Raw genomic sequence first — 11,224 nt, 5'->3', positions numbered from 1 at the left:
TTTTCCCCACTGTATGTGTTAGAGGGCGATTTCCACTCATTCACTCTGAAGGGGATACTCCTTGACTCTGGTCTGAGCCATACTAACAGTCTCCTATAAAAAAAACAGTAAAATAAACAAAGTTTTCCAGTAGAAGAGCCACCTAACAAACTTCACCTGACCCTTGTATGTTATCAATATGAGGCAATCAAAACAAACAAGGAGTAGGCATTGCCACATGTCAAATCGCTGAGGTCAGCAGTTACAAATCATATAAATACTGAATACTGGGGCTCAGTTGACGTCTGTCAGGACAATAACAACAGAAATCTGAAAATTAGCCCAGGGAAGTACAAACAGACTTAAAACATGGGATCATCTTGGTTCAAAGCCATTGAATCTGCATTTGAAGCAATTGGTTCTGCATTGGAACAAGTTGGTGAGCAGATTCAGCTAATCATAACGGAATGCACAAATACATCCTACCCTGAGGCTGTCGGGTTTGCCTACAGAGGCATCCTTGAAGCCCCTGCCAGTCCGCTCTTTGAGAAATACCTCTCTGTGAACTCCTCGCAGCATCTGGACTACCATTATGCCTCGGTGCGGGACTCTCTCACCCCTGAGCAGGTGGTTGGCTTCGACCAGAGTCTGCAGGCGACCCTTGGAGGGAGTGGAGCGGTGGTGTTTGGTGGGGTAGGCGTGGTGGCATTGGCCTTAGCCGTGCTCTTCGATGTCGTGGCCGCGCAGATGAAGGGGCAGACACCGCTGCCCGACCCCATGCGGCAGATCTTCCACGGTGAGGGCGAAGCTCTGTCCAAGATGCGCGCTGCCATGAGCGATTGTCTCGATCGCTTGCCGAGAAGTGGCAACGACAAAAAGAAGATGGAGCTGGAAACTAACCGTTGCTTGTTACAGGTGAGAAGCACTCTTCACAACTACACACTAGAGGTCCTGGATCAAGCTCAGGCGACCGGACAATACGTTAACGGCACAGAGAGAAATCACTTGCTCAACGCCTATCTCGTTTACGCTCACCTGGTTATCCATTACACCCGCTTCGAATCAACGGAGAAGTTCAAGTCGTTGACGGCCACTGATGAGGAGACTGGGAAGATGCTGCTGCTTTACGCCTTTACTCCTAACGTCACATATGCTATGCAAAACTGGGAAAACAAATTGTTCAACAAGACCATTAACTGTGTTCAGCCTTCGGTGGTGGAGTTTATTGGCTTGTTAAATAAAGGCCAGAGTACTTATGCCACAACTCTAAGAGACAGAAACATGCTAGACGAACAACGTCAAGATTTTGTGATCTCGAATTGAGTTATGGCCCCATTATGCAATGCCGTTTAATCAACGGGCACATATAGATGTGCATTCATGTATTCCAGTGCATTGTGTATTTGCATTGTGCACCCTGTGCAATGGCATTAAGAGGAGACAAAACAAGAAAGATCCCTGTCCTCATCCTTTTGTCACTTGTACTACTTGTATGCTTGGGGTGGCAATTGTATTCATGAGACAGTCTGGACTCTTTTAACTGGTGTATAGACTGATCTTACTAGCGTTGATCCTTGAAATGTTTTTCATTAAAGGTTTTTAAAAGTCACTCTGTCTTTGTCTGTGTATGTGTCTCTGCACATGAGTGCATGTGTGTGTGTGTGTGTGTGTGTGTGTGTGTGTGTGTATGTGTATGTGTGTGTGTGTGTGTGTGTGTGTGTGTGTGTTTGAGCATATGTGTGCCTTAGTGCATGTGTGTGTGTGTGTGTGTGTGTGAGCATATGTGTGCGTTAGTGCATGTGTATGTGTGTGTGTGTGTGTGAGCATATGTGTGCGTTAGTGCATGTGTGTGTGTGTGTGTGTGTGTGTGTGTGTGTGTGTGTGTGTGTGTGTGTGTGTGTGCGTGTGTGTGTGTGTGTGTAATGATGCAAGGGCAGGTGCCAATCTCAAACCCCATCCTGCAGAGTCTGAGAAGACAGGCCGGCTCTGTCTGAGATGTAGACAGTGCTTACCACTGAAGATGTGTTCACACTTCATGACCAAGAAGATGCCATTCTGTCATACACAAGGACCAGCTATCCAATATAGTATAAACCAGCACAGTCAAATTACTGGTGGTTCAATTCAGCTGTGAATCTGCAAAGGTATTCACCACAAATGGCATTTAAATACTGCCCCAATAGTGTGTCAAAGTGTTTCACCTGGCAACAGTGGTTTTGCTATTTAATACTGCCACCATGTGGTAGTATGCTGAAATAACAGGTATACATACTTTTTTTGGTTCCTTTTTCGGCCTCCCAGCCAGTCAATGTCAGGCTACACTGTTTTAATTACATGGTATCATACAGGAGCACTTCTCTTTTCTTTTCTTGGAGGTCGGCTCTCTGACGTGTTAGGTGTTGGGTGAAAAAATACAATACCTTAATTAGAGGTGCAATGTTATTACTATTCATGTGATTTTTGTGGTTTATTCAGATGTCCGTCTCTGCGTGTTGTTGGTTTTTCACTTTGACACACTGAAGTCATTTCAGGAGGATGGGAAGGAATCTACCCAGGCTGCAAGTCTGGCCCTCATCTCCTCTAGGCCAGAACCAGATCTGGCCTTCATCTCCTCCAGAACCAGATCTGGCCTTCATCTCCTCCAGAACCAGATCTGGCCCTTCATCTCCTCCAGAACCATATCCAGATCTCATCTCCTCCAGAACCAGATCTGGCGTGAAATCTGCTGATTACATTTATATTACATTTAGTCATTTAACAGACGCTTTTATCCAAAAGAGAAAACAATCAAGCTACGAGCAATAGAGACCTAGCTTAACACTAAGTACTACTTCACATAAGCTAAATAATAATAAATAACAATCAATGAATAGATAAATAAATATCCCTGAGTAAATTAAAAAAAGAAATATATACATTGAGGTGCATCAATAGTTGCAGGGTGGAGTGTTAAGAGTGCAGTCTATGAGGGCGGGCCGGGCCGGGGGGGAGGTGGGGTGGTTTTGGGTGAGCTGTTGAGAAGCCTTATTGCACGAGGGTAAAAGCTCTTTGCCATTCTGGAGGTGCGCGCTTTTGTTGATCTGAACCTTTTCCCTGACGGGAGTAGCGGGAACAGATAATGGGCAGGGTGGGAAGGGTCCGTGAGGATGCGATTTGAACGCTGCAGGCATCGGGAGGAGGAGATGGAATAGATGTCGGCAGCTCTGCTCCGATGATCCTGCCTGCTGTTTTAATCAGCCTCTGGATGGCTGCCTGCTCCGCCTTTGTGCAGCTGGAGAACCATACGTTCAGGCAGTATGTCAGCACACTCTCTATAGCGCAGCGGTAGAAGTTGCTCAGTAGTCTCTGAGGAAGGTGTTCTTTCCTCAACTTCCGGAGGTAGAAGAGGCGTTGCTGGGCTTTCCCCAAGACGGAAGCTGTGTTGTTTTCCTAGGACAACTCCTCCGTCAGCGTTAGACCCAGAAACTTAAAAGAGGTGACTCGCTCAACCTCTTCCCCGTTGATGTAGAGTGGGAGATGGTGATTGTGCTGAGCAGACTTCCGGAAGTCAATGATCATCTCTTTTGTTTTCTTTAAGTTGAGACTGAGGTTGTGCTCAGAACACCAGGCTGCCAGGTTTCCCACTTCTTGCCTGTAGGCAGCCTCATCGTTGTTGGAGATGAGGCCAAGCACTGTTGTGTCATCTGCAAATTTAAAGATGTAGTTGGATGGGCAGGAGGGAGTACAGTCATGGGTGTAGAGAGTGTATAATAGTGGGCTGAGCACGCAACCTTGTGGGGCGCCAGTGCTGATGGTCAAATTCGAAGAGTGGTGCTTCCCCAGTTGTACTCTCTGTGTGCAATTGGTCAGGAAGTCCAATACCCAGTTACACATCAGTTTGAGAATTTCATAAATTAATTTGCTTTCTGCGTCCTTGAGTTGAACACTAGGAACTATTCTTCACACACAAAAACAGGAGGCAATATGAAGTTATGAGTTATGGCCCCATTACGCAATGCCGTTTAATCAACGGGCACATATAGATGTGCATTCATGTATTCCAGTGCATTGTGTATTTGCATTGTGCACCCTGTGCAATGGCATTAAGAGGAGACAAAACAAGAAAGATCCCTGTCCTCATCCTTTTGTCACTTGTATTACTTGTATGCTTGGGGTGGCAATTGTATTCATGAGACACTCTGGACTCTCTTAACTGGTGTATAGACTGATCTTACTAGCGTTGATCCTTGAAATGTTTTTCATTAAAGGTTTTTAAAAGTCACTCTGTCTTTGTCTGTGTATGTGTCTCTGGATGTGAGTATATGTGAGTGAGTGTGTGTGAGCATGAGTGCATGTGTGTGTGTGTGTGTGTGTGTGTGTGTGTGTGTGTGCGCGTATGAGTGCATGTGTATGTGTGTGTGTGTGTGTGCATGAGTGCATGTGTATGTGTGTGTGTGTGTGCGCATGAGTGCATGTGTGTGTGTGTGTGTGTGTGTGTGTGTGTGCATGATTGTGTGTGTGTGTGTGTGTGTGTGTGTGCGCGCGCATGAGTGCGTGTGTGTGTGTGTGTGTGTGTGTGTGTGTGTGTGCGCGCATGAGTGCGCGTGTGTGTGTGTGTGTGTGTGTGTGTGTGTGTGTGTGTGTGTGTGTGTGCGGGCATGAGTGTGTGTGTGTGTGTGTGTGTGTGTGCGCATGAGTGCATGTGTGTGTGTGTGTGTGTGTGTGTGTGTGTGTATGTGTAATGATGCAAGGGCAGGTGCCAATCTCAGACCCCATCCTGCAGAGTTTGAGAAGACAGGCCGGCTCTGTCTGAGATGTAGACAGTGCTTACCACTGAAGATGTGTTCACACTTCATGACCAAGAAGATGCCATTCTGTCATACACAAGGACCAGCTATCCAATATAGTATAAACCAGCACAGTCAAATTACTGGTGGTTCAATTCAGCTGTGAATCTGCAAAGGTATTCTCCACAAATGTAATTTAAATACTGCCATAATAGTGTGTACAATTGTTTCACCTGGCAAGAGTGGTTTTGCTAGTTTATACCGCCACCATGTGGTAGTATGTTGAAATAACAGGTATAAATACTTTTTTTTTGTACCTTTTTCGGCCTCCAAACCAGTCAATGTCAGGCTACAATGTTTTAATTACATGTTATCATACAAGAGCACTTCTCTTTTCTTTTCTTGGAGGTCGGCTCTCTGACGTGTTAGGTGTTGGGTGAAAAAATACAACAATACCTTAATTAGAGGTGCATTGTTATTACTATTCATGTGATTTTTGTGGTTTATTAGGACGTCCTTCTTTGCGTGGAGTTGGTTTTTCACTTTGACACACGATCCAGAACCAGATCTGGCCCTCATCTCCCCCAGAACCAGATCTGGCCCTCATCTCCCCCAGAACCAGATCTGGCCCTCATCTCCCCCAGAACCAGATCTGGCCCTCATCTCCTCCAGAACCAGATCTGGCCCTCATCTCCCCCAGAACCAGATCGGGCCTGAAATCTGCTGATTACATTTAGTCATTTAACAGACGCTTTTATCCAAAAGAGAAAACAATCAAGCTACGAGCAATAGAGACCTAGCTTAACACTAAATACTACTTCACATAAGGAATAAAAAGTGCAGTAATGTAACTACTGTAAGTGCGAGTTAAGTACTAGTTACAGGAGATAGCGTAAGAGGAAAGATAAGGAGAGGTAGAGGAAGGAAGAGGAAGTGCAAGTTAGGAAAGTAGGTGCTCTCTGAAGAGTTGGGTCTTCAAGAGCTTGTTGATCAGAGGGGTACTTTCACTGGTTGGAATCTTTATAAAAACCAGCTGAATTAGGAAATATCTATACCCCTATCAGTTTGAGAATATCATAAATGAATTTGCTTTCTGCGTCCTTGAGTTGAACACTAGGAACTATTCTTCACACACAAAAACAGGAGGCAATATGAAGATTGAGAAATGAAACAGTTACATCTACATTATTTAAATCATTTATTGAAATATAGATCATCTGAATGTACATAATCATAACGCATATTACAAATCAGGAGGATAACTTCTGGTATTGGGAGTAACTATCTATTATTACAGATACTGTACCATGGAATATACTTCATACCTTTTCATCATCTCACCCTTTCTCGCTAACATCGACATTCATGCCACTGTCGCCATAGAAACAGACACAAAAATGCTCACGCTTCGTGATCCTAATCACAAAACAGCAAATCCTCAGTTCCAACACAGCAAGCCCATAGGGTGGCAACCAGAGGGGGGAAAGTGCAACAGTGTGTAATACGCCTGTGAGGTATATCACAGTCACCAGTGGGGACAGAGACGGTCGGGCAGTGACATAGCTGGGAATCTCAAATGGGAATATTCACAAAAGCAAAATACACATAAACTATTTCATTCCATTAACATCACACTTGATAAAAAAAAGGAGATCAGCACTGAATGTTAGTGGGGCGGGTCTTGTGAGTCTGGTGAAGCCTGGGAACGCACAATGTTTTAAACGCAAGTACTTTCACCATAGTGGTGACATGAACAATGCTAAATCAACGCTAACACCATGAGCACTAATATATACTGTATGAAATAACAAAGATGCGATTACTCGCTGAGGGAGACTATGGACACTTGTGGGAAGTGAATTTCTTGGGCTTACACATAGGCTTTTTGTCGAAACTAAAATTAAGGTCTTGACATGAGAAAGCGAGAAGACGAGCCAAACAGTGTCGCCATAACAACAACACAAACGACTTTGACTCAACATCTGCTACACCATGGCTGCCAAGTAGAGACCCAAACATGAAAACAATTGGCCTGTGGAGACATGAGGTGGTCTCACGTACGTACGTACGTCCCCTGCCTAAGTGTTCTTGTACGGACATGTTGGAGAAGGTCCAGTCACGCGTCACAGAGCGTCTAAAGTCCTGCTGCTAAACACCTTGTTGTCTTATTGACATCACTTCCTCCACTGACCTCACACTTTCTCAGAGAGGTGGTCGCCGTGAATGTTTTCTCCCACAATGCTTGCAAAGCCAATCAAAAAGTGATGCTTTAACATTGAATCAGTATCAACCATCTTTGTGTATGTGACAGGAGCCAAGGCACGCCCTCCTGGGGCTCCCTCAGTCAGTTCTTAATTCCAGCACATCCAATCTCCAGCAAAACCACGGCTCCAAAACAAGCAACACTCAATATAACTCTCAACTATATAACTCTAAAGCATATTATTATCACTCCTCAGATTAATGGTGAAGGATGGAAGCTCTCAATTTTTACACACAGCATCAAAACATATTTCAGCTTATTCACAATAATAGGTTGGTATGTACCTTGACTCGTTTGGTTTACAACACTGGCCAATGGCAGCCATTTCTCAAAATGGAGTTTCTGTATATCACAGGTTAACATAAAGCTAATATTGGTTTTGGTTGTAGAAAATAGCAGGACAATTGTCAGTATAATGATGACTTCCTCTAAAATAAGAAAATATAGACTGAAAAACTAATGAAATAGTTTAGTAGTATGATGTCAAAACTAAAGATCTAAAGATGCTGGAGACAAAAGATGAGATGTTTTGATAGGTTGCTAGATCAATTCTGCTCTAGCTTTGGCTGGATGTGAAAATAAACATGCCGTGTCCTGTGCTGCATAGGTTCCTATTGGACTGTAAAACTGTGTAACGGTAAACTTTACAAAGGTCTAAGTCACAAAGCTGCATGCAACTTATAAGCCTTAGTCATATTTTTCATTTACAAAACAGCTCCTCTTTACACACACACACACACACACACACACACACACACACACACACACACACACACACACACACACACACGCACTAATCTAATATTCACAAATAATACATATTTATATGTGCTAGAAAGTAAAAAAATAAATTCAAACGGCTGCACGTATTCAGTTGTTGACAACTACGATTGCTTATAAAAACATAGATTCATAGTTCAGCGATTGTGCTTTTCAATTCAAAGTAAGTTATTGGTCCTTAATGGAAGTCAACCGGAACAGAGGACAATCGTCTTGTGTGTGGCTGACGGAGTGTTTAAATGCAGTCCATACTGAGTACCACAAAAACCCAGATGAGGATGGATCTGGTGAGACCATTAGTTGTTTTTTTTCTCTTTTAAACAAGAGTCTGTAGTGGTTTTTGACAGTCTTGATGGACTACTTAAGAGAGAGGTCCTGATGTTCATTTGGTTGGTTTTGGTGGTTTTGTTCAGGTCTTGCTTATTTTGCTGTGTCAGGAATGCCCACTAAAATTCTGTACATTAAAAACATACAGATACATACACACACATATGTCCATAGGTTGTCGTATTATCTCGAGTGCAAGGTGGTGCACTGGTTATTCAGGAGAAAGAGAGAGACGGCGTTGTTACACTTTCTGCTGAGAACTTCACACAGTTTCTCAATGAGTCCTCCACCCCATCAGGGGGCAATGTCTGAGTAAAAGGAATCCACACGCACACAGTCTCACGATGGCTCTCCACCACAGAAGAAGTGAAGTGGTTTTGTTTTTTGATTCGGAGTGGAAACAGGAGGGAACAGAGTGTGATGAAGAGGAAGGAGGGGGCAGCATCTTTGGGGACGAAGTCTTTAGAGTCTCTGTGGAGTGGATGGGCTGGTAGTAGCTAGTAGCCTCTACCCCCCCCCCCCCCAACCCCCGCCTCCCGCATAGTGGGACACCATACAACAGTGTTCACTCTGGAGGACTGTGCTGGGATCACAGGAAGCTGTCCTCCACCATGTCGCTGGAGTCAAGGCACATCTCGTCCAGCAGAGTGATGTCCTCCAGCGTCTCCCCCTCCATCCGCTTGGCCAAGGTGGAGATGCTGGAGCCGGTCTCGATGGCGCTCTCGTCTGATGTCTGAGAGCTACAAGGGACAGAGTGGACAGACAAATGAGATTCTGCTGATCTTAATGGGATTAGATTATAATGGATGCTCACATTTGAAGGGTGAACGTTGAGTTCTGTAATTCAGCTTTCCATCCCATCTGACACAGCTTTAACCTTAACTAGTTCTTCTACTTCCTGGTTCAAGAGTTGATCTGATGTGCAAAGCCTGAAGGTTATTATGGGCTTTGCTTTCACCTCCACATAGTTAAAAACTAGGGAGAGAGGAAGGGAGAGTGTATGTGTGTGTGTGTGTGTGTGTGTGTGTGTGTGTGTGTGTGTGGCTACCTGTGGCGGTTCCTTTTGCTGTACTCTTCGTCGGACATGGGGTCCAGGTCGGGGAGGGGGATGATGTAACCGCTGTCCGAGCTGAGGCGCTGCTCGTCGAAGCCGCTCTCGCGGTCCTTCAGCTTGCCCTGGTTCTTGTAGGTGACGCCGATGTACGCCTCTTCGTCGTCGTCGTCGCCCATGCGCTGCACGCGGGTCACGGCCGGGTGGTCACTCTTGAGGAAGTCGTTGTTCATCCGCTCAAAGCTCTGGGCGAATAAAAATTAACAGACAACATGAGCAAACCTCATCCTTGAAAATGTAAATGTAGAGGTTTATGAGAGCCTACTGAGGAGGGTGTTATTCCCTCATGATGTCTGTAGAGGGCGCTGTCAGGTCACCGTTGGTTTGTTTCTGCCAGATGTTTACACTGAAACCCCAACACGGGACTTATAATTCATAAACTCACTGTGGTTTGTTATACAACATTACATGACACATTGCATCCTATTATAGCTGTTGTGGCCTGAATAGGTCATGTTTTAACTTTCAAATCGAATGCTTTTCTCTCATTTCAAGGCATGAAGTGAAGTACTGCAAAATGGGGTGGTAAAAGCTGGATAATGGAATTGTATCTATTTCGGGGTTTCAAGATGTCTGTAGAGATTTTAAATCCCCTAAATAGATACATTTCTGTTTCAAGATGTCTGTAGACATTTTAAATCCCCTAAATAGATACATTTCTGTTTCAAGATGTCTGTATAGATTTTAAATCCCCTAAATAGATACATTTCTGTTGCCAGCAGGCCTCCATTTTCATGTCTTTACATTTTCATTATACATCCATTTTACATGCAGTTTTTACACAGAAACTGCAAATGGCAACCGTGTTGGAGCAGTGTGGCGGAGGAAAGCACTACCTGCCCCTAGTAAACGTGGGTAATGGTACCCTACGCTGCCACACACTCCACCCAGTCAGACGTATGCTCCATTACTGCAGCTGATCTGCGGCCGGTCTCTCTCCCCACCGGCCTTTAGGAAGCCCGTAAACCAACCACGTTTCCCACCACACCCTGGCCCGAGGTGCTATAACAGGAGCTAGTTATTCCATAGCAGAGGAACAAAACTCGTGCCCCTAGAGCCACTGGGAAACGGAGTTTGAAGTGCCATGTGTGGTGTCAGTTTTAATAGAGCAGTTATGGCTAACCCACAGGGCCTAACCCTGGAGCTCCATCATTAGCCTGGCGGCTGGGGCTCAGCCGCGCCGCGGCGCACGGGGGTGTTACCCAGCTGTGAACGCCAGCGGCGGAGCTAATCACTGTCATAGGCTTCGGCTGCTTGGCGGCGGAAACGCACACTTAGCCAAGTGTGCTCTCTGCTTCTTCTCTCTCTGTCTCACTCTCTCCCTCTGTGTCTCACTATCAGAAGCCCAAGGAAAGTCTATGGCTTCTATCTCTCGCACTTTCTTTCTTTCTTTCTCTCTCTCTCTCTCTCTCTCTCTCTCTCTCTCTCCCAAAAACCAGAGGAAACACGGCATGCTTGACCGGCAGGAAGTGGTTGGCGTTCCATAAAGTGCTGGGATGGAGAAATTCACCATTTTATTTGTGCTTAGAGGGGAATTAGCAAGTCCCTGTGGTTCCAAAATGGAGGAACTGCAAAATGGACAGAATGATGGATGGAGTGAGATAAACGGATCACAGAGAGAATCTTAAAGAGGGGGGGGGGGGGATCAAGACCTGTGTCAGTCTGTGAGTGTAAGAAAGAGGTGAAAAGGTAAGGCAGAGAAAAAGGGGAAGAGACAGAGGGATGAGAGAAAAAAAGGGGAGTGAGGAGTAGGTCATTCAGAGGTTAAAGGCCAGGGTGTATAATGAGAGAGGAGCTGAGTGAGAAAAAAGAGAGAGAGAGTGTGTGTGTGTGTGAGAGAGAGAGAAAGAGACAGAAAGAGAGAGAGAGAAAGTGTATGCATGTAAGTGAGTTTGAGAGAGAGAGTGTGTATGTGTGTGAGAGAGAGACAGAAAGAGAGAGAGAGAGAATGAGAAGATACATAAAGAAAGAGAGTGAGAGAAAGAGATAGAGAAAGTG

At 45.0% G+C, this 11,224-nt stretch overlaps 2 protein-coding genes across 3 annotated transcripts in view; one reads left to right on the top strand and one right to left on the bottom strand.

The window, feature by feature from the left end:
- The first annotated feature begins 270 nt into the window (after positions 1-270).
- On the top strand, positions 271-4,240 carry LOC116222102. Its single transcript, XM_031574873.2, has 2 exons — positions 271-1,349; positions 4,002-4,240. Exon 1 carries the CDS (start codon positions 349-351, stop codon positions 1,300-1,302), a length of 954 nt encoding a protein of 317 aa, XP_031430733.1. The 5' UTR covers positions 271-348; the 3' UTR covers positions 1,303-1,349; positions 4,002-4,240.
- Positions 4,241-5,930: 1,690 nt separating this feature from the next.
- Positions 5,931-11,224, bottom strand: part of pdgfra (platelet-derived growth factor receptor, alpha polypeptide) — a 28,111-nt gene continuing 22,817 nt past the window's right edge. Inside the window, exons 28-29 of one of the 2 annotated variants that reach the window (XM_012821635.3) lie at positions 9,164-9,411; positions 5,931-8,855 (exon numbers count right to left, since the gene is read on the bottom strand). In XM_012821635.3, the coding sequence (XP_012677089.2) occupies positions 8,705-8,855; positions 9,164-9,411 (399 nt within the window). In that variant the 3' untranslated portion in view covers positions 5,931-8,704. Of the gene's footprint in view, positions 8,856-9,003; positions 9,091-9,163; positions 9,412-11,224 lie in introns of those variants that run through there. The other variant, XM_031574384.2, reaches the window with a different exon arrangement.

The sequence above is a fragment of the Clupea harengus genome, chromosome 10 (genome assembly GCF_900700415.2).
Source record: "Clupea harengus chromosome 10, Ch_v2.0.2, whole genome shotgun sequence".
NCBI lineage: Eukaryota > Metazoa > Chordata > Actinopteri > Clupeiformes > Clupeidae > Clupea > Clupea harengus.
Note: the sequence above shows the minus strand (reverse complement) of the source record. Positions and strands in the feature narration are given on the sequence as shown.

Excerpts from the sequence above, each read along its gene's own strand:
- LOC116222102 (XM_031574873.2), top strand. The coding sequence starts at position 349 with ATGGGATCATCTTGGTTCAAAGCCATTGAATCTGCATTTGAAGCAATT.